The sequence below is a fragment of the Mesoplodon bidens genome (genome assembly GCF_964165515.1).
Source record: "Mesoplodon bidens genome assembly, chromosome: 1".
NCBI classification, from domain to species: domain Eukaryota; kingdom Metazoa; phylum Chordata; class Mammalia; order Artiodactyla; family Ziphiidae; genus Mesoplodon; species Mesoplodon bidens.
In genome coordinates this window covers 169803739-169824917 of record NC_138176.1, presented here as the reverse complement: position 1 = coordinate 169824917, position 21179 = coordinate 169803739, and the positions used below count along the sequence as shown (strand labels likewise).

At 54.5% G+C, this 21179-nt stretch overlaps 1 protein-coding gene across 3 annotated transcripts; it reads right to left on the bottom strand.

Moving 5' to 3' along the window:
* Positions 1-1796: 1796 nt before the first annotated feature.
* DNAJB12 (DnaJ heat shock protein family (Hsp40) member B12) lies at positions 1797-21094 on the bottom strand. 3 transcript variants are annotated; one of them, XM_081229865.1, is made up of 9 exons: positions 20880-21094; positions 12868-13048; positions 11515-11660; positions 9282-9467; positions 9083-9162; positions 7155-7264; positions 5501-5673; positions 4765-4915; positions 1797-3642 (listed from the first exon to the last, which is right to left on the bottom strand). In XM_081229865.1, exons 1-8 carry the CDS (start codon positions 21010-21012, stop codon positions 4794-4796), a joined length of 1131 nt encoding a protein of 376 aa, XP_081085991.1. In that variant the 5' UTR covers positions 21013-21094; the 3' UTR covers positions 1797-3642; positions 4765-4793. The 3 variants fall into 3 exon arrangements, with proteins under 3 accessions (XP_081085991.1, XP_081085992.1, XP_081085990.1); XM_081229866.1 differs by having other exon boundaries at positions 4771-4915; XM_081229864.1 differs by having other exon boundaries at positions 4818-4915; positions 20880-21082.
* Positions 21095-21179: the final 85 nt, after the last annotated feature.

Sequence of the window (21179 nt, the reverse complement as noted above, 5' to 3'; positions counted from 1 at the left end):
TCAGTTAATCTTTGACTGAGAATGAATAACAACACTTAAATAGAGCTTCCTATGTACTGGACTGCTTTTTTTTAAAGTGTGTATATGTGATAACTTTTACTCCTCAAAATAACCCAATGAAGTAGGTGGTTTTATTACCTGCATTTTGAAGATGAGGCCACTGAGACAGAGGGAGCTTAAGTGACACACCCAAAGCCACCCAGCCAGTACGTGGATCAGCCCAGGAGGCAGCTGGGCTGTGGGGTCCACACTGACACCCAACTGATCCACCGCGCTGCCTCTGGGGTGTGATTCCAGCTCAGGGAAGCTGCCCTGCATAGCAGAGTGGATGCCTTTGTCATTGCCAGGAGAGAGAGTGCATGGCTCATAAGGGCAGCCCGGCCCCAGCTCCAGCCCCTGAGATTAAGTCCACTTCCTTAGTGTGGTCTTTCCCCCCTTTCCCACCCTTCTGAACTCAGGACTCCTGCCACTCTACTTGGCACGAGTGGGTTTGATCCCCTCGAGGACAGCAAGTGTTTTCAGAATGATTCCTCTGCCACATAGACCCCAAAGATATGCACAGCTTCATGGAGACCCTTGGGCATTACCTTCCCTAACCCAGGCCTCAGTTTCCTGCTCTGGGAAATGGGCAGACTTGCTCAAATCACATGGTGTGACCTTTGGTAAGGATTCTGAGCTGCTCCAGAGCTGACACTGTGTCAACAGTCTATTTACCCGAATCTGTCTGTGCACCTCCCCTCAACAACCAGGTGACCCTGCCCGGGGAACTCGGGGCAGGGATGAGGTTACAGTCGGGCTGGGGTGTGTGTTCCTTGCCCCTTGGAGCAGTTCCCTTCTCGAGACCTGGAGGCAGCCTGGGACAAGGAGATAAGCTGGCTGATCCCAGGAGCCTGGATGGACTAGGCGCTTGTTTTGCCACCTGACAGTGGGTGGGGACGCTTGTCAAAGGCTCTTTTTTGCAGCAAACAGTCGAAGGCGTCTGTCCCACCCCTTTTGGCTCACATAGCCACACAGCCAAGGGCAGGGGGTTAGGGTGGGTTAATGGGGGCGGCTGGCAACGCCCCTGCCAACTGCAGCCAACAAGTGGCAGCTCGCAGACCGGGCTGGGCAGGCTGCGGTGACCTGGGTGGGGGCAGCCAATGAGCTCCCGGGCTGCAGTGGCACCACCGGGCAGCCTGCCTGTCTTTGGCTGGAGCAGCAGCAGGAGGGGCCTGGGGCCACCAGTCAGGGCTGCTGAGCCCTGTCTCTGGGAGGCCCGGGCAGATCTGCTGCTCCATTCACGTAAAGCCCTACTCGGGCTGCCACAATTCGAACTTCTCCAGCCCTCTGGGGGAGGAGGGTGGCTGGGAAGGCTGTGCAGCCAGAGACGGAAAGAAACTCGGAGAACTTTTCCCTTGCTCTGGGCCAGGGTGAGCTCGAGCTCCGGGCTGGGGAGAAGGGAAATCTGCTGGGCTCATAGCAGGCCTGATGGCATCAGAAGGATGGAAGGGAGGGAGCAGGACCAAGGGGAGGCAGGGGCTGTGATCGTGGCCCGGGCTGCTCACCCTGGACTGGTGTCAGGGACCCCAGGGTCCTGGCCTAATTGAGCCTCTCTTACCCTTTGCGGCGATGGAGTCAGCCCTGGAACAACACTTGTGACTGAAGTGGCCGTCAGCTGGGGCGAGGGGACATTCAGGCTTGCCACCAAAACTCCCGGTGGTATGGGCTGGACAGTGTCAGCAGCAACAGGTGCTTGCACCCTGCTCCCCACGCAGCTCAACCCCCTTGCTCTACACAGACCCACCAAGGCCAACCAATCACATAATAAACATATATTTATAGATATACAATTTCAGAATTCTATTTCAAGAAATACAGCTTCTCAGTGGATCCATTAGGATCTATGTTCTTATTGCACATGGCTCAGCCGTCTAGGGACATCTACTGAGACCAGAGGGTTGGGGTGGTGGGAGCCGAGCACCAGGGCCACCACGGGCAGGGCGCTCTCACCCACATCCAGTTCTGAGCATCTCTTTGGGCGGGGGTGGGGGCGCTTCATCACAGGGCAGGACCTTGTTTAAAAACCGTATTTGACATTTCTCCTTAACCAGGCCCCCTTTCCCAGCAAGAATCCTATTTGTTGGGGGACTTCTATAAAAAGAGCCAAGAGAAGCTCTGGGAGGGTGGTGATTCCCTCCTGGCTGGCAGCTTGGGGTAGTAAGGCTTTGGAGGATGGCAGGCTCAATGACACACCCACCACCAGAGGAAAATTTGGGAAAAACGATAACTCCAAAAGGCCCAGTATAAACTGTGGGAACAAATAAAACCTCCCTCCCTTCCCCTGGCAGCAACTGCTGTTTTGAGAAAAATCCTCATTTGAGGGTGACCATAAGAAAACCCTTCTGCTTCAGGTGCATCCTTTATCCAACGTGCAAGAGAAGGCCGGGTGGCATCATGTCCACGGAGGGTAGAGACAGAGGCGCCCACGGTCACGGACTTTCTTCAGCAGTCGGCTTCTGCCCCAGCGTCCTGGGCCCCACGTGGTTGACTCTGGGAGGAAAAGCCTTCTGGAGTCCTTGGTACATGGCTTAGGAAAAACCAGTAGCAACAATGGGGCTGTGCCCTGGGGCACCTATAAGGCAAAACTCACATAGGGACTAAGGGGGGAGGTGGTCAGGCAGAACCTGGCTCCCCTCTCCAACACTGCTGCTCTCAGTGGCAGCAGGGGCAGGGGGCTCCTGGGCACCAGGACCAAGTGCCCACCTGATCTGGCCAACCTTGCGGTGGGTGGTCTCATCCCCACAGGCCATCTGGGGCCTCTACCATGACTCAATACTGACCTGGCACCTGGCCCCAGGAGTCCTTTCTTCCCCCGCAGCCTGCGCCCCTCCAGTTTAACCATACCGCTGGCAACCTTCCAAGTTCTCTGCAGATTTATGATATCATGATTACCGCTGCCATCAAAAACAGGTTGGGGTTGAGGGGAACGTTAAAAGCTGTGGCCCAACTTTCCGCATGCTGTCAGCTATGGCTAATGTCTAGCCTTTGAAGGACCAGGCTGCCTTCCCCAAACAGGCCTTGTTTTCTACAACAGGGAAGAAATCAACTCAACAACTTAACCAAATCCCTGCATAGTTTAAAAAGTAGACTATATCTCTATATATCTCTATATCTTTATATGTGTTATTTACATATAAATAGATACATATACACGCATCTATAAATTACATTCTACAGAGACTTCTCTTTCCTCCTCCTCTCTATCCTTGGCCAACACCTCTGATTACCTCCACGGAGGTGACTGGTGGTAGCTCCTGGGAGGGGGGAAGAAAGGCAGTTGGGTGCCCCCTCCCCCAGCCCTTCCTACAGACATTTGCTGCAAGTTTTACATTCTACTTTCGTTGTCATGGTTTCTGTATCCTAGGAGAGAGCCGATGTGGAGCCTGGGCTTCTGCCAGCCCTGGGAGGAAGGGAAGCAGCCCCATGGCAGGTTTTCCTGTCTGTCCTAACAGCTTTCTGCATTTACTGGGTGAGAGAGAGGGCAGTTGTGCAGCGTCCGGCCTCCAATTCCATTTTTTTTCTTTTTTTTTTCTTTCCTTAAATATACAGTTCGTCACCTTGGCTCAGTGCATGTCACCACAAATTCTCCAGGGATTTCATAGTCTGGGGAGGAGAGTGGGAACAGTTAGCTTGGCAGTTACGTGCCCCAGAGCCTCCAGTTCAGCCCACACTAACAAGCCAACTCCTCGGCCCTGTCCGGCGCTGCCCACCTCAGCCCCTGCCCCGTCACCCTCCTGCAGTCTGTTTCTTTCTCCCAGAGGCACCAGCAAACGGCCTCAAAGCAGAGTCTGTAGCTGGATCCCTGCTGAGGGGACACAGGCAGAGGAGGGGGGTGGGCAGCGGACCAACACAGAAAAGAACCATTAGCGGCTCTGCCCACACTCCTCTGGGCTTGGTCCAAGCTGTCCCCTCTGGCAAATGCTGGGAACAGAGCCTGCTATCCACACACAGGGGTAAAGGAGGAGGGGAGCCTGCTACCAGCACCTTTTTTCCCCCACTCCTTCTGTGCTAAGGGTTCTCTGTTCCTTCGACCCTGAACTCATGACCTTCTGTTCCCTTCTTCTGACCACAGGTGAGAGGCCTGGGCGGGCCGGATGCCTGCGGCTTCCAGGTGCAGTGGTGTTGAGAGTGCCTCTGACCCACCAGACAAGGACCAGTCTGGGGGCATGCGCCCCTCCTGCTCCCAGCCTGTCGGCTACCCCCTCCGGGCGCTGTCTGGCTGCCCAACCATCTTGTTCCATTTCCTCCTGCCTGGAAGGACAGGGGAAGAGGAAGGGCTCTCGGCCCACCCGTTCCCACGTGGTTCATCCTGGTGTCAGCTGGGGAGTGTGGCGGGGCTTTTGGGGGCCCAGTAATACTTGGCAGCCTAAATCCCAGGGCACAGATAATAGTCTGCTGTACTTGGGAAAGGGCCAAGGGGACTGGATGGCTGAAGTAGACCAAAGAGGCATGAGTGGCCCTCAGCAGCAGCCTTGGGCACCCCACAGCTCCAGAGCCAGCAAGTGGGGTAGGGTGCTGTGGAGGAGCACTGAAGGGCACTAAAGACTTCAGTTTCCCAGCACACCCCAGAGCTGTCCCAACTCTGCAGGCTGGAGGCCAGGCTGGGGACAGGGAAACTGTGCCACGATCACAGGCTCCCTCCCTCCCTCCTCCCACCCTCCTCTGCCTCATGACCAAGACCAGAGCTGCCAGGAGTTGCAGGGCAGAGGAGGCCCTGGCTCATACTTGGACCTCGGTGGCAGGCTGGCCCAGGACTATCCATGCAGGGAGGCCTGCACCTCTGACAGTCGGTTACAGCTCGGGGTGCCCATCTTCTGTGCTTTGTGGTACATATCTGCGTCGCCAAAGTAGCGGGCCCGGTACAGCAAGCCTTCCTCTGCAAAGCAATGGGGCAGGGTTAGGGCAACCTCTAAGGCTGCTACGATGCCTGCTTGGCCTGTTCAGGAGAGGAAAGGTAGTTACTGGCCCAGGAGCTGGGGCAGAGCTGGCTTCCCTTAGGGTAGACCCTGGAGAAGGAAATACGGTCCCACCTTGGGAGCAGAATAGAGGCCCCTTTCTACAGAGTGTAGGTGAGGCCGGCCAAAGAGAGAACCTGTTATTCTGGTGAGACGGCCCCAGGGTCCCACGGATAGATCCCGATGCCCAATCAGTGGGTGGAGAGGAGAAATGTTCCAGTCTCTCTCTACATACTTACCTGCGGCAGCCAAACAACAGGCTGATTGCAGTGATTTACGGGAAGCTGGAGGACATCTCCAGGTGGCTCCTGGCTCCCAGCCCCAGGGAAACACAGGGGTGGAGGCTGGTTCTTGGCTAGGACATGGCTGGCGCAGGGCAGTGCCCACAGATCACTGGGGGAGTAGGGCTTTTTCCTTCCCTGCTCTCAAGCTTTGTGTCCCCAAACACACTCACACAGACAGACAGACAGACAGACACACACACACACACACACACACACACTCACTTTGCTGCTTCTCCTTCCAACAGTTGTTTCGGAGATTGGCAATATAATCGTCTTCCACATTCCGTTCAACCATTTTGAGGCTGGAGCCTGTGTACTCCTCAGAGAACGTGTCTGCCACGTAGTAAACGACGTTCAGGTGGTCAGTGACTCGCCTGTGGACGTGGCCCACCGACCTGGCCAGAAACAGACCAGGCACAAAGTGGGCTTGGGTCCCCAGGCCCAGGGCAGCTCTAGGGATGACTGGGGCTCCCAACAGGAGGCGCCACACAGGCCACAGGAGCAGCTGCTTCCTTCCCAAACTAGAGCAGGAACTCCATGCTACGCAAATGAGGGTGCGGAGAAAAGGCAGGAGGTCCCTCCCGTATGAGTGGCACAGACTACGGCAAGGCCTTCCTCAGGCTCTCTGCTTACCACACTGCTGCTGGGGCTTCTGCGGAGAAGCCCCTCTCTGGGAGGGCCTGGTCAGGGAAAGAGGGAACCCGGAGCGAGCACAGGCTCCACCTCTAACGAGCTGTGTGACCTGAGCTCCCTGTGCCTCCATTCCCTCATTCATCCCCTAAGCGAATCATTGCTAAGGGCCTGCCTGTGTACCCAGGAGCTCCCAGTATAGAGTGAAGAGTCTTAGGAACAAAATGACAGGAAGGATTCCAAGGAGTTGTATCCTTCCAGCTCTTGGATTCTATCTTCCAGCTCCAACTGCAGGCTCTGCAGGCTCAGGGAAGAGCCTCAACATGCAGACAGGAGTTAGTGCTCTGATGAGGACAGCCCCTGTCTGCCCGTTCTTGCCTCTCAGCTCTCGGCTGCAGAGAAGAAGGCTGGCATCAGGCCACAGAGCGCCTGTGCCGGCTGCTGTGGGTCCAGTGGACTGACTCTGCTCCCTGCTGGCTGAGAGGGATCCTGCCAGGCTCCCAGGCAGAGCCGGGCCACTAGGTGGAAGCAGAGGGCTTCCAGCAATAGAAGCTGAGCACCAGCTCTGGATCAGAGCCTGGGCCAGGTGCTGGAAATCAATGAGGGGAGCTGACGCTTTGAAAGGGCAAGTAACTTGCCCAAGTTCACTATTGGTGGTTGAGACCATACAGTCATTCAACAAATGTTGTCAAGCATTTCTAATGAGCCTGGCATTTTATGTGTATTACTCATTTATTTTTCATAAGCAGGTAGATGTTATTATTATCCCCATTTTATAAATGAGGAGACCAGAGAAGTTATGTAACTACTCCAGGGTCACACAGCTGCTTAGTTAGTAGAGGAGCTGGGATTCAAAGCCACCCTTGCTCTTACTCTAGAGCCCCTGTTCTTCCCATGGCCCCAGGGCCCCCAACCAGAATGGAAGAGAAGCGGTTCTTATTTTAAGGCCAGCAGATAAGATGGGGAGAATGTCATGCAGCCTGTGAAATCATATGCAGACCAGGTGTATGTGCAGTGTTCTAGGGAAAAGATCTGCAGGTTTCATTGCATTTTCTTAGGGGACTATGACCCTTAAAAGATCAAGAACCTCAGCTTAACAGGGCAAGTCTGGATTCTAAGCAGCTTTCTGCATTTTGATCAAGAACCTGCAGGACGAGGATGGGAAGGAAGGGCCCTGATGGGGGCTGAGACTCAAAGGCCCCTGTCTACCCACCATCCCGGCCTCACCCCAGCTGCAGGTACTCACGGTCTCAGGCTGAGACTGTAGGGTGGACTGGAAACCATGAGCTGGCTGAGAGCTGACACGAGGATCAGGATGAGGATGGGCATCAGCTGGACAAACACCCCCAGCCCACCCTGGAGGGAAGAGCCAACGGTCACCCAAGCTGGACCTGGGTGGGGGGCAACGCTGGCGGCAAACGCCACCGGCTCCCCCAGCACAATGGAGTCCGGGTGGTGGCAGCCAGCTGCCATGCAGATAGGCCATGACGCCACTCTCTCCCTTTCCCTCCCACGGGTCCCCAAAATACAGAAACTCCTCTACCTGCCTGTTTCCCCAGATAAAAACAAAGCAGCAGTTGGGGTTAAATGCTGGGGTGGGAGGTAGGTCTACGTATTTACTTGTGAGAGAATACCAGAAAAAAAGCGAGCAAAAGTGTCTGCCTCCAGATACTTGGGAGGCAGGGCTGGAGGGAGACCTTCCCTGTATACACCCTTCTGAATTCTGAACCATATGACTATATGACCCATTTTAAAACTGCCAGTTAAGAAATTATAAATAAAAAAATGTGTTCACTGTGTGATAATCTGTGATTTTAAAAACTCTTCTGTATGTTAAATACACACAAAATAAAAGTTTAAGACACGGATTAAAAACAGAAGGCCATATTATCAGAGCAAAAAAGAACCAACCCCTCTGCCTGGCATAATTTTAAATATTCTGCAACTGTCCGCAGTATTTTAATCTTAGCTAACTGCTTTAATTTTAGTCAGCCAGCTGGTTTTATAATCTGTGGCATTCAAAATATGTTTGATGCACTGTCTTGTTATACCTTTTGTATAAATTTTTCTAATAAATTTTATTCATTCATTCATTTATTTATTTATTGGCTGCGTTGGGTCTTCGTTGCTGGGCACGGGCTTTTTCTAGTTGTGGCAAGCAGGGGCTACTCTTTGTTGCGGTGTGTAGGCTTCTCATTGCGGTGGCTTCTCTTGTTGCGGAGCACAGGCTCTAGGTGCGTGGGCTTCAGTAGTTGTGGCACACAGGCTCAGCAGTTGTGGCGCACGGGCTTAGTTGCTCCGTGGCATGTGGGATCTTCCTGGACCAGAGATCGAACCCGTGTCCCCTGCACTGGCAGGCGGATTCTTAACCACTATGCCACCAGGGAAGTCCCTGTATACATTTTTAAAGAGTGCTGAAAAGAAGCAAGAAGAGCCAGCCCTATGTTGTCATGCTTTACAATTCTATCATTAAGTTTAACTTTCCGTTGCTTGGAAAATGTCACTTAGGACTTACCAAATTGACCGGGACTTCCCTGGTGGTGCAGTGGTTAAGAATCCGCTGCCAATGCAGGGAACACGGGTTCACACCCTGGTCCCGGAAGACCCACATGCTACGGAGCAGCTAAGCCCGTGCGCTACAGCTACTGAGCCTGCGCTCTAGAGCCCGTGCGCCACAGCTACTGAAGCCCACGCGCCTAGAGCCCGTGCTCCACAAGAGAAGCCACTGCAACAAGAAGCCCGTGCACCGCAACGAAGAGTAGCCCCTGCTCGCGGCAACCAGAGAAAGCCCGCACACAGCAACAAAGACCCAACGCAGCCAAAAATGAATAAAATTAAATCTGAAAAAAAGGAAAAAAACCCAGAAGAACAAATCGACCTCACAAAGGCCATTCACACTGGAACCTGCCTGCAGGTAGAGAAATTTCTGCATTATATTCCCCAGCAGAGGCCATGAAACCCCCACTCTGGCTGTGGGTGCTGGGCAGTATGGCTCCCTCTGGTGTCCCTCAGCGGGATTGCACAGGGGGGCCAAGATGGCTTCCCGGCTGAAGTTCTGGGGGCACTGCTGCCGCAGAATGTCAGCGAGGGGTATCACTCCCCAGCCCAGGCCCCATCCCCTCGGGTGGCACCAGACACCCTCCCCGTCCCCTCCCCAGTGCTCTCCTCACTCACATCACCCTGGTTCTCCCTGCGGTCCTGCCTTTGATGGTACGTGTAGCGCATGCGGCCGTTGCTATAGACATGGACGTTACCTGGGGGGTCAGAGGGACTGAGTCAGGAGTGGGGCTGCTGAGAACGGGAGAGGCTGGCATCCAGTCTCCCACCATCACCACCAGGGAGGCCTGGCTGTGTGGACAGCGGCGGGACTTACTAGATGGGAAGCCACCTCCAAAGAACATGTTGAAGAGATCTTCAGGGGAGATGTCAGCTTCAAAGCCGCGGTGGAAGTCCCTGTGCCCATGGCCGTGCCGGGCTGCCTGGCTCTTGTCATCGCCGAACTGGTCATACTGCTTCCTTTTCTCTGGGTTGCTAAGTACTGCGTATGCTGTGCCAATGGCTAGAAAGGAGGTAGAGAGGTCAGGCCCGAGGATGCTGCGGGTGCGGCTGGAGGCGCCCATGGCGGCCAAGCGCTCACTTCCTTCAGGTACTCAAGTGCTGCTCTAGGAAGCAGGAGTCCTAGGGGCCAGCGGGAAGTCTGGCTGTTGAGCAAGAGGGGGCGGGTGGGGGACATGCAAGAATACCGCTACGTGAATGCGGGCAGCCTGGGCTGGGTGAAGGATTAACGCTCAGGCTCCTTGCTCTCCACCTCGTGACGATGGTCCGATTTTTTCTAGGCGCCAGGCCCTTTATGGGCATTATCTTTCTTACTCCTAACAGCCCATCTCCATTTTACCAATGAGAAAACTGAGGCTCAGAGAGGTGAAGTGTCAGCTCACACAGGTCTGATGCTGCAGAGCCAGGAATCAAACCCAGGTGTGTCTTGCTTCCAGTCGGCTCTCTGACTTTATGAAAACCACCAAAACGCCCCCACCTCATCACTCTCTCTTGAGGTGTCCAGTGGGATGGGGCACCCCTTTCTGGAGGGTATGTAATCTCGAAGTCACAGCACGACGTGAGGGCTGCACAAACACGCGGTGTGCTGCTATCAACTGGAGAGCAGCAGGAACTCCCAGGAGGGGCCACGTCCCCAGGCTCACCACTGCTGGCTGTGCGGCGTGGCGAGCCCTGTCTTCCCTGGGGTCCAGGTCCCAGCTGCTCTTCCTTGGCCCAGCCCTGGGGCCTCCCCATTAGAGCCCCCCAGGTGGGAGGCCTGTGCCCCAAAGGCCCCAGCTCCGAGCCCTCCTTCGTCTCTTGCTCCTTTGCCAGTGGCCCACTCTCTCAAAGGAGGAGGTCAAAGCTACATCTCTTCACAACCTGCAACCCCTGAGAATAAGGAGAATGTTCCTCCTCCTCCCATTGTGACAGCCCCGAGGCCAGGTGCGGTCTCTCAGTGCCTGTCGGGCAGGGCTGCAGGCAGAGGTCAGGGCTGGAGAAACATTAACCACAGCTACCCTGCCTCCCCAGTCCCATCCTCCTTCTTCCCCTGGGGCTGGCGGACCAGCAGCAGGGGAAGATGCCTGCAGACTGCTTCACTGGGGACCAACCCCAAGCAGCCTGCAATGGAGCACCTGGGGCAGCGCTGTGAGACGGCACACTGGGTCTTGGGGTCTGCTCTGCTGCAGACTCCCCACCTGGCTGTGGTCCGAGGCCTCGTACTGCACAGCACCCTGCTTGGGACAGACAGGGCTGGTCACCACGCCATCGCCCAGAGGGAGTGAGCCTAAGGTCCTGAAGGTCCCACTGAGGACAAGGTGGGTGTGAGAGAAGAAATATTTGTGGAACTGCAGCGCCCAGCAACTCAGTGCTGGCACAGAGCCGGCACATGTGCCTGATTTGTTCAGTGAAAGTATAAATGATTAAAGGGCAGCCTATCATTTCAGCCAGAACTGAAGCACCCACCCCAGAACCAACAGGCCCTGAGGCCAGAGAGACTTTCACGTCCCCCCAGGGCAGGCCCTAGGCTGTGTGTGGTGAGAGGGAGGGGGTGTGTGTGTAAAGAGGCCAGGCCGGGGTGGGTTGGCCACGGCTGCTGGTGCTGAGGAGGCCACCAAGCTCTGACTCAGGGCCACCCAGTGTCTCAGCACAGGGAAACTATTACCAAGATCCCAGGATGAGGACGTGAACACGGGTGAGTCAGGAGGCCTGCTTCTGCCCCTCAATCACCATGTGACCTTGGAGAAGCCACCGGGCCTCTCCTGCCTCAGTTCCCGGCCTGTAACCCCCGGGGAGTGAGGGGCAACGAGAGGGAGGAGTGGCGCCATCTGTGCTCTGACATACCATGTGGCTGGAGGCGGCTACTACGACCTTCTTCCCAGGAAGCAGCTCCTGAGCTGGGAGGACTTGAGCCACTTCCCAAGGCCATTTCCTGGAAAAGCCCCTTCTCCCTCCCTCCCTCCCTCCCTCCCTCCCTCCCTCCCTCCCTCCCTCTCTCCCTCCTTCCCTCCCTCCCTCCCAAGGACAGGCGATCAGAACACCCAAACACTAGGGAACCAGGGCCGGCTCACCTTTGAAAGCTTCAGTGGCGCCAGGCGCGTGGTTCTTGTCAGGGTGGAACTTGAGGGCCAGTCTGCGGTAGGCCTTCTTCAGGTCCTCATCTGAGGCCCCTCTGCTCACCCCCAGGATCTCGTAGTAATCTTTACATTGCTTGACCCTAGAGAAGGGAGTGGAGCTCGGTGGGGGACCTCTACGTGGACCCAGGCGGGGAGGTGTGGCAGGTGAGGAAAGAGCAGTGTGGGTGCTCAGCTCTGAGCAGGCTTGGGGACCAGCAGGACAGGCCCAGTAGAGACAGCAAGAATACACTCAGGATTTAAGAGGGGCAGTCGCTGTTTCTGCCAGGCCAGGAACCATTTCCCTGCGCTAACAGCACCCTCACTGCAGGCAACCACAGGAGGACTGTCAGGGTCCGTCCATCAGGGGCCTCTGCCCAAGGGCAGGTGTGTTCCCGGCTCTGCCAGCTCTACTCTCCTGGCTATCTGAGTCTGAGGGGGTAACAGAGAGGCCAGACACGGCAGGTGTCTGTTCACCCCATCACAGAGCCCTGAAGAGACGCTGTTTCTCTTCCACTAATTCTTATTCCTGGGCTCCCTGGAGAACCCCTGACTCTTGGCCCACAATCAGTTTCTATTGCTTATAACCCATGGGCTTGTCTGGTCAAAATCCTGTCTGGTCAGAAAGATGTAAATTTGGCAAATGCTTTTATGGCAAACTATAGTCACGCTGGGTCACACAGAGACTGAACCCCAGGCCTTAAGCTTGACAGTGTCTTCACTAGCAGCCAGGACCATGTGGGAACGACTGCAGAGGGATTCCCGAGGCTGGCTGGTAGGGAGGCCTCAGGAGAAATGGGAGGAGCAGCTACTCCTGAGAAGCCTTGGCTGGACCGTCTCAGCCTGGTAATGAGCTGCTCTGTGCAGGATCGGCCCAAGCCTTGGAGGGATAACCGTCTCCTGTCTCCACTCTACCCCACATAGGCTCTGATCTGAAAGGGCCTTTGTTGGGGGCAGGAGTGTGGGTTGTGGGAGTATCTGGAGGGGAGACCAGGCCTCATCTCTGACAAACAGGGCTGTGTAAAGAGGCCCAGGACCTGCTGGCCAGTGGCAGAGGAAGCCGGCAGCGTCAGCATTTCCAGCCTCTGCTGTGGGCTGTCTTGGCGGGAGGAACAGTGGAGCCCTGAGGCCGGCACTCCAGAGCCTCGTGGGAAACAAGGAGAGGGCCTGGTGAGCTCAACTTCTTGAACCTCCTCCAGCCTTAAGACCCTCCCAGGTGAGGTGGATGACAGGCTGCAGGAAGCCTTCTCTAGAGTTGAAAATGTCCCAACACCCCAGGCTCTGGCCCATGCCTGCCGCCCAGCCCTCTACCTTTTCACGGCCGCTACTTGTTCGGCAGTGTAGCCTTTGGTGCTCTCTCCTCCTCCGGCTTCACCGTTGGCTGAGGGGGCGCCGGCCCCACCTGCTTTCTTATGGGTCGCCTGGGTTGCCTCTGTGGGTTGCGGTTGGTCGCCGGCCGACTGCGGTTTCTGGTTAAGGGACTCGATCAAGGCTGTGCAAAAGCAAGGAAACTATTCAGGGCTCCTCCTCCAGCAAGGCCATGTGCAATGGCTGAGGGACTGCCTGGCCCTGGGAGATCCCGGGACCCCCGCATCCCACCCAGTCTTTTTCCCAACGAAGCTCGCTCCTTCCCTGACTTGGGCCTGTGGAGGGCTAATGGGATAGTTGCCTGCTCTCTTAGGATCCACAGTTCTTAGGGTATAGACCATTTTTAAACTCAGCATAAAAATAAACCATTAACGCTTTAGGTTTTTAAAATCCCAAAGTAGGGCTTCCCTGGTGGCGTGGTGGTTGGGAGTCCGCCTGCCGATGAAGGGGACGCAGGTTTGTGCCCCGGTCTGGGAGGATCCCGTGTGCCGTGGAGCGGCTGGGCCCGTGAGCCATGGCCGCTGGGCCTGCGCGTCCGGAGCCTGTGCTCCGCAACAGGAGAGGCCACAGCAGTGAGAGGCCCGTGCACCGCAAAAAAACAAAAAACAAAAAACAAAGTAATGTGTTTAATAGCCACCCTCCATTGAGTGAGAAGATGGGCAAAGTACTCTGTCATGGGGATTCCACTTAGCTGGACCATCTGAGTCAGCTGGGATTGGTTGGAAGGCTTCCTGGAGAAGGCTTTCTCTCCCTTAGCCATGGAGAGGAATGGGGGGGCAGTGATTCTGCCCCAGAGGGCCAGAGGTGGTGTGAGACTCAGGACTAACATCTGCTGTGCTCATTGCTTGCTATTGTTTACCTTTTCCAAATGGCTGGCCACATCAAATGTCCTACTTCAATGTTCATAGTCTATACAGGGCCTTAGCGGTCACCCTCAGAGAGGGTCACAGTTATTCAAACCCAAGTCCTTGGTGCCTGCCGACTCAATGGGGAAAGGCCCATATCTCTGGCAGGAGTCCACTGTGCCCATTTATTACAGGCACAAAACCAGCTCTGAGCCCCCTAGTCACGCCTGGGGTACAGCACCCTGGGAAACCAGGCATCTGGACCACTGCAGGGACCCAGGACCCCTCTGTGCAGAGGAAGGATGGCAGCACAGCCTGGATGGTCATCAGCTTCCTTCAAGTGTACCAGGTGCTTGCGGGGCTCCAGGTACCGTGCTGGGTGTCAGACACTCTCTACTGCGACGCCTGTGGGTCTCACCCAAAGCCTGGAGCAGGGCTCGCTGAGAGCAGAGCACGGGGGCTCAAGTGGACCACTGTGTCCTGAGCCACCGCCGCCCGTGAATTGCAGTAAATTCACGTGTTCTCACTGAGTCAGCAGCTGGGAAATCCAAATACAGAGGCTGACAGGTGAGCCTGCCCCGCATGATGGGGTGGAGAGGCTCCTATAGCAAAGCCTGAGAAGGCACTCAGAGAGGAGAGAGTGATGAGTGCTCACTATGAGTCAGCAGGCCTGGACACGGTGCTCTGCGTGTATTCGCCCATTTAATCTTGACAGTGACTTTAGAGCTGGGTCTTATTACTGCCATCCCTGTTGTAAGGGAGGAGCTGCGTTTGATCACCTTGCCTGTGGCTATACAAGAGGAGGAGCAGCAGTTAAATTCCAGGATGTCCAGCTCCTGGAACCACACTCTTGACTACGTTGCTATCCCAGACCACGCGAGCCTGGCAGGGGGAGCCCCTTCCAGCACAGCTGTTCCAAGAGAGAAGTTCATTCACAAAGACCCCCGTTTCAAATCTCAGCTCAACCACCTCCTAACACTCTGACCCTGGCTGATCTGTGAAATTGCTCTGAATCTCGCTTTCCTCACAGTAGATAAGGATGAAATGAGATGTGTATAAGCACCTGGCACAAAGACTGACATAGAGTAGAAGTTCGAAATGAGGGGCTCCTAATACTGTGACCTGGGCTGATGAACTGGCTGGCCAGGGAGGTGAGGGGACCCAAGGTGTGGGCGCTGGGGAGCTGCAAGTCTTAGGAAGGCGAAGTCTCAGCACCCAGCAGGCTTTGGACCCAGTTGTAACCGTGAGACGTCAGGCCATCCCAGGCTCCAGGTCTATGCCAGGCACCAAGGAAATGGCAAAGGAAGAAACCAACAGGTAAAGTGATGCTGATCAAGATGGCACTGAGGGAGGAGCTGGTTTGCTGGTTTCCTAGGGCTTTTAAAGAAGCTGTTTATTTCGATTTCTCTGGAAGCCCCAGTGGTCCAGGCTGATGCCCTAAGGACAACATGACCAGCCATTCAGTTGCTGTAGATGCACAGGAGCATTAGCCAGGAGATGGGATGGACTCTCTCCAGTACCTTTCAGGGAAGATTCTGGAAGCTTTTTAGGCAGTTACATGGAATCAGCCCCTCTAATTTCCCTACACTGCAGAAAGAGAGCCCAAAGGGGAATGGATGTGCTCTGGGTCACACAGAACGTTCCTATTTGAGGTGGCAATTCAAGATTTCTGGTTGTCGACAATTAAGTCTCTCTTGTGGCCTGGATATCTCCTCTGCTAGGCCCCGAATGTGACCGCCTCATCCTGTCTCACTGTTACATCCCTCATGGCACAGCGGCTGACAGGCAAAGTAACAAAAGAGTAGGAGACAGAATAGCTTAATGTGGCGATGGAGTTAGACAGACATGATTGGGTTCAAATCCTGACTCTGCTCTTTCCCAGTAAAGCTGGCAGACATTTAAGAAGAAGGGAAATGGGTGGAAGAGACCAAAGCTGGGCTGGGAGCAGTAGCAGTTCAGGTAGATGTGAGCGCATTTCTACAGCCAAAGCTACTGGGGGAGGCCCCTCCTCAAACCCAGACTGGAGAGTCAGACTGCCCGGCTTCAAACCTGGCCTGCCACGTGCTATCAGAGTCACCTTGGACAAGTTAACTTAGCTTCTCCATGTAAAACTATCTCCCTCAAGAAACTTGAAAGAGTAAATCAGTAAATGAGTGAATGCTTACAAAGAACTGAGCACAATGCCCAGCAAACACTGTGTCATCTGTTACTGTAACTTCATCTCCAGGTGTTTCTATGTACCTGCAGTGCCCAAGCTAAGTGAGGAGAGGGAGGCTGGATTAGGGAAAGAGCCTGGGAGTGGGGCAGGACAGTCTGGGGCCTTTGCTAATTAGCCATGTGGCCTTGTCAAGTTATCTAATTCCTCAGTGAAGACACAGTCCCTGCCCTCACAGAGTTGTTCAGGGGGTAAGTAAGATTCCATGAAATAAGGTAAATGGAAGGACTGATCGCACAATGCGGGGTGCGCTCAGTCCTTCAATAGACAGCCCCACCCTGGACCTTGCCAGCCCTGGTACCTCCCTCATTCCTGGACCCTGAATGCCAAACTCTCTCAGCTACCAATCCTCCCTTCTCCTGAGCGCTGGCCTTCCTGACTTAGCCTGGACCCCAGAGCCAGCCATTGCATAGAACCTTGGGCAGCCTTTGGCGTGGACCTGGAGTCTGGCACGGCCTGACATCTCACGGTTACAACTAGGTCCAAAGCCCGCTGAGTTCTGAGACTTTACCTCCCGAAGCCCTGAGTTCCCCAGCACTTCACCTTGGATTCCCTCACCTCCCTGGCCAGCTTGCTCCCGTGGCTGGCCAGTTCATCAGCCCAGATCACAGTATTACCAGCTACTCATTCTGAACTGTGTCAGTCTCTGAGCCAGGTGCTTCCACTGAATCTGAGGCAGACGAGCTGTCCTCCATGGCTAACCCTCACTTTGTACGCTGGGGAAACTGAGGCCTGCAGATGTTCTCATCAGCTCCCTGGAAAACACAGTGCCTTCCATCATTGTTGCTAAGCCTGCAGTGAAGCCAAGGGTTACCAGGCTGCAGGGGCTGGACAGAAACTCTCAGAAAGGGACAGACTGGCCCCCTGCCCTGTGACTTCCCAGCTCAGGGCCCTGCTACATCTGTCCGGCCCTCGGTGCCTCCCCATCCCACCTCCTGCGGCAGAGTTTCAAGTCCCCTCACATCCTTTCACTGTGAGGTCCCTTGACCCTTCGAGGTTTCTCTGAGCCTCCTCTCACCCCAGCCCTCCGTCTGTCCTTCCACTTCTCCAAGACCGATCTTCCACCCATGCGCTTGCTCCTCTCCCTTTCATTTCTCGACCTGCCCTTTTCCCACGTGGCCTCTGCAGCAAACGACAGTGCTGCTCACAGCCTCCTTGACACATGGCTCCATGGCTCCCTGGCCACTGCCCTCTCCTGGGACTGCCTCTTCCTGCTGTTGCTCTAGCTCACTCTCCTGCTTCCTCTGTCTCTGCCTATTGCCTAAGGGCAGATGTGGCAATGGTTGTGCCTGCAGCAGCCTCTGTTACATGCTTCACACTTTTCCACAGTGACCTCAGCCAGGCACAACTCCAATGAGCTCCATCCAGCTAATGACAGCAGACTTTCAGCTGGAATCGGAAGCTCTCTCCTGAGCTCCAAGCTGACAGCTTCTTTGGAACATCCCACAGGCACCTTGCATTCTGCCCATCTCTTCCCACCCATGTTCTTCAGCCTTGGTTTCTTCCAGGTCACACAGGCTTGAATTCTGAGTCCCCGTTTCTCCTCAGCATCCTTCTCTCACAGAAGGCTCAGTACCTTTCCTTCAGTGACTTTATCCTGATCCATGCTGCCTTATCTCAGGCCCTCATAACTCCTAACCCACACAAGGCAAGTGTCTCCCAGCAGGTTTCTGCCTTGAGTCTCTCTTCCCACTCATTAACCCTTTATGCTGTTCTCTATTTTTTTAAAAATAAATTTATTTATTTGTTTGTTTTTTATTTTTGGCTGTGTTGGGTCTTTGTTGCTATGTGTGGGCTTTTCTAGTTGTGGTGAGCAGGGGCTCCTCTTTGTTGCAGTACGCAGGCGTCTCATCGTCGTGGCTTCTCTTGTTGCGGAGCACGGGCTCTAGGCACACGGGCTTCAGTAGTTGTGGCATGCAGGCTCAGGGTTGTGGCTTGCAGGCTCTAGAGCACAGGCTCAGTAGTTGTGGTGCATGGCTTAGTTGCTCCGCGGCATGTGGGATCTTCCCGGAGCAGGGCTCGAACCCGTGTCCCCTGCATTGGCAGGCAGATTCTTAACCACTACGCCACCAGGGAAGGCCCATGCTGTTCTCTTTTTAAGAATAAGTACCCTGGGCTTCCTTGGTGGCGCAGTGGTTGAGAGTCCGCCTGCCGATGCAGGGGACACGGGTTCGTGCCCCGGTCTGGGAGGATCCCACATGCCGCGGAGCGGCTGGGCCCGTGAGCCATGGCCGCTGGGCCTGCGTGTCCGGAGCCTGTGCTTCGCAACGGGGGAGGCCACGGCAGTGAGAGGCCCGCGTAAAAAAAAAAAAAAAAAAAAAGAATAAGTACTCTTATCTTCCTCCTGCTATCAAAAACTTCAGTAGTTTTTCCATTAACTACAGAATAAAGTGAAAATATCCTGGCATGGCAGGAGAGAATTCCCACCACCTGGTTCCATCCTATTTTCCAACCATAGTCCTCTCTACACTCAAATTACTACTGCCACAGCCTCCACATCTTGTTAAACTGAATCCCTTCCCCCACACCTCTTACAACTTCCAGCCTCCATGTCTTTTTCCCCGTATGCCCTTCTCAAGTCTCCTACCTTCCTCCAAAGGGCAGTTCAAATGCGGCCTCCCTGAAGCCTTCCCTCGCTGTGATCTACAATTAATTTTACGTCCCCGTCATGATACTGCTTATAGTTTATCCTCTGCGCCGCCCCCGCCCCCCATACCCCCTCCACCTCAGCAGACTGAACTCATGGAGGGAAGGAACTGGATTTTTCACATCCATCCTTAAGTTCTCAGCATCTAACACTGCGCTTAATTTTTGTTTAATCACAGCTCTTGTTTTACGGTTTGCAATACTACGTTTTCTGTAACTCTGTCTCCTTCACTAGATCGGAAACTCCTTAAGGTGAACAATCATGTCTTACCAATCTTGTTATTACCACTTAGCAACACGCAGAGACTTTGCAAATGAAACAAAAGAAGTCTTTGCATTAAATGCATATCCAGAATGAGTTCAAACTTTAAACATCAAGTGTAGACAACTACCTAATATTTTTTAACCAGGGTTTCCCCATCTCAAGCCCAAATTACCCCCACATCCTTGTCAGCTCAGTGCAGGGCTGCAGATGGCACAAGGTGAAGTTCACAGAGAATCACGAGCCATATACTCTTTTCAGAATAACATGAATATGACAAATATGCAGCTGGTCACTCTTCTGCCTGAGCAAATTCCAGTACTTGTGCCCCAGGAAGGACATCCATCCAAACACCTGAACTGGATGAGGGGGCTTGCTGACAGAAGAGCTCCACGGGCCATGTTGTTACCATGCTTTCTTGGCTGCCTGTTTCTGAACCCTTGAAGTATCAGAGTCAGAACGCTGAGAGCTGGAAGCCCCCCCCATATAGAGGGCTCCCCTTTTACAGAGTGTGATTTCACAGAAAAGTTCCTTGAGCAGGTTACCTCAGGAATCCTGGAAAATACAGACTGAAACTCTCTCTAAGGCAAACAGGCCAAAGATCAACTGCAGAATCAGGAGGGAGAAAAATTCAGGCATTCCAGGCTGCCTCTTCCACCACTATTACCCTTTCTCAATTGCATAACGCAGGTAAGAAGAGTTAGAAGGCTGACTGCTGCTGTTCAGTTTCATTTCATTCCTTTACTAAACATGTAGAGAGTCACAGAACTTTCCAATTTCTAGCTGTGTAATCCTGGTACGTCCCTGGCCTCGGAGATATTTCCTCATCTATAGAACAAAGATAATGATCTTTGCTCTGCCTTCCTGATAGGGCAGGCTCAAGAGAGAAAATGCACTGAAAGAGCTCTCTAAACTGAAAAGCCCTATGGGTATGATTGTTATTCACATTATCTGTGCCAACCCTCTAATTTTCCAGTTGAGGAAACCCAAGCTCAGAAAGATCACATGGTAGCAGTTAGGATGAGAACCCAGGTCTTTTGAGTACCTGCTATATGCCACTTTACTAAGTGGTAATTGCAGGCGCAAACTCTGTATCTTTAATGGACAACCTCTTTCTCCCCTCCAGCGTGTATGAAGAAAAACTCCAAAGAAGACTTAGGTTAAAGAAAAGAAGGGTTCCTGGGTAGAGGAAGGTGATCAGTAGTAGAGACAACCTCACTATTCCCTCTCTGGTTTGGAAACAGTCTAGGGCCGCTTAGCAGCCTGTGGCTGACCAGCCGTCCATATGGCCGGCCATTGATGGACTCTTGGGGGCGAGGGTGGGTGGGGGAGGATAAGGCCATCGCTCTGAATCTCGCAAGCGGGAGAAGAGTCTCCAGGAGGGAGTGAAGAGCCCGGTCTCAGGACAGACGCTCCAAGGTGGTGTGTGGAATGTGGAAAAGGCAGGCTCTAGTTTGGGGAGGGTGGTCCCTGGCCCTCGCCCGGAGACGTGCGAGGGAGTGAAGATATGGAGATGCCTTTTCAGGCCGTCCGAAGGTCGGAAGTCCTCTTTCCCTCTATAGAACTCATTCTCTCCTTCAGAGGAGTTATCTTTATTTTCCTGAACTATAATATTTCTCAGGCCGGCAACTGGCCTTGGGCCACCGAAAGGCCCCTTGGGAAAAGTAGTTTCGATTTCTCTTCCACGTAAGTTCCTTTCGCCCCGTCTGCCAGCGCCTCTCATTCTTGGGAACTCCAAATCTCAGAGCGTTCTGCAAGCACCTGGAAATCTGAAGTCGCTGTCGCCCCTGTCATCAGGTGTCCAGCATCCCGGAGAGGCGTGGGAGCCAAAGACTACACCTCCCGGCGGCCACCGCGCGTCTCAGTGCGCAGGCGTAGCCGCGCCTCGCCACCCCTCCCCCTCCTCCAACTGCTCCCGTCGGTCCGTTCCCGTATTCCCCCCATCAGTTCTAATGTCCCCTCTGTATCTCCGGCATCTCACACTCACCGCGAACTCGCGGCGTCGGGTACAGCCGCTGCGCCTTCTCCAGGAAGCGGAGCGCTCGGTCAGGCTGGTTGCTCTGGATGGCCTTGAGGGCGATGCTAATACAGCGCTCGGCTTCATCCTTGTTGGATTCCATGGCGGAACCAGAGCGCGGAACCAGGGAGGGGGAGGCCGGGAGAGCGAAGGGCTGCGCCAGCACCCGGCGCGTCGCGGGGCAGGCGGTCGCAGTGTGATGACATAAACCCTCCGCCCCTCCTTTCCCGAGATTTGAGCGAGGGCGGAGGCGCTACCGTATGTCTTCTA

What these genes read in the sequence shown, in the direction of transcription:
- DNAJB12 (XM_081229864.1), bottom strand. Translation starts at nt 21,012, where the DNA reads ATGGAATCCAACAAGGATGAAGCCGAGCGCTGTATTAGCATCGCCCTC. An exon ending in CAAGTAGCGGCCGTGAAAAG is followed by an intron (nt 11,661 to 12,867) that starts GTAGAGGGCTGG and finishes TCCCTTCTCTAG; the next exon opens with GGTCAAGCAATGTAAAGATT. An exon ending in GCTGTAACCGACTGTCAGAG is followed by an intron (nt 3,643 to 4,817) that starts GTGCAGGCCTCC and finishes TCTCCTCCCCAG; the next exon opens with ACTATGAAATCCCTGGAGAA.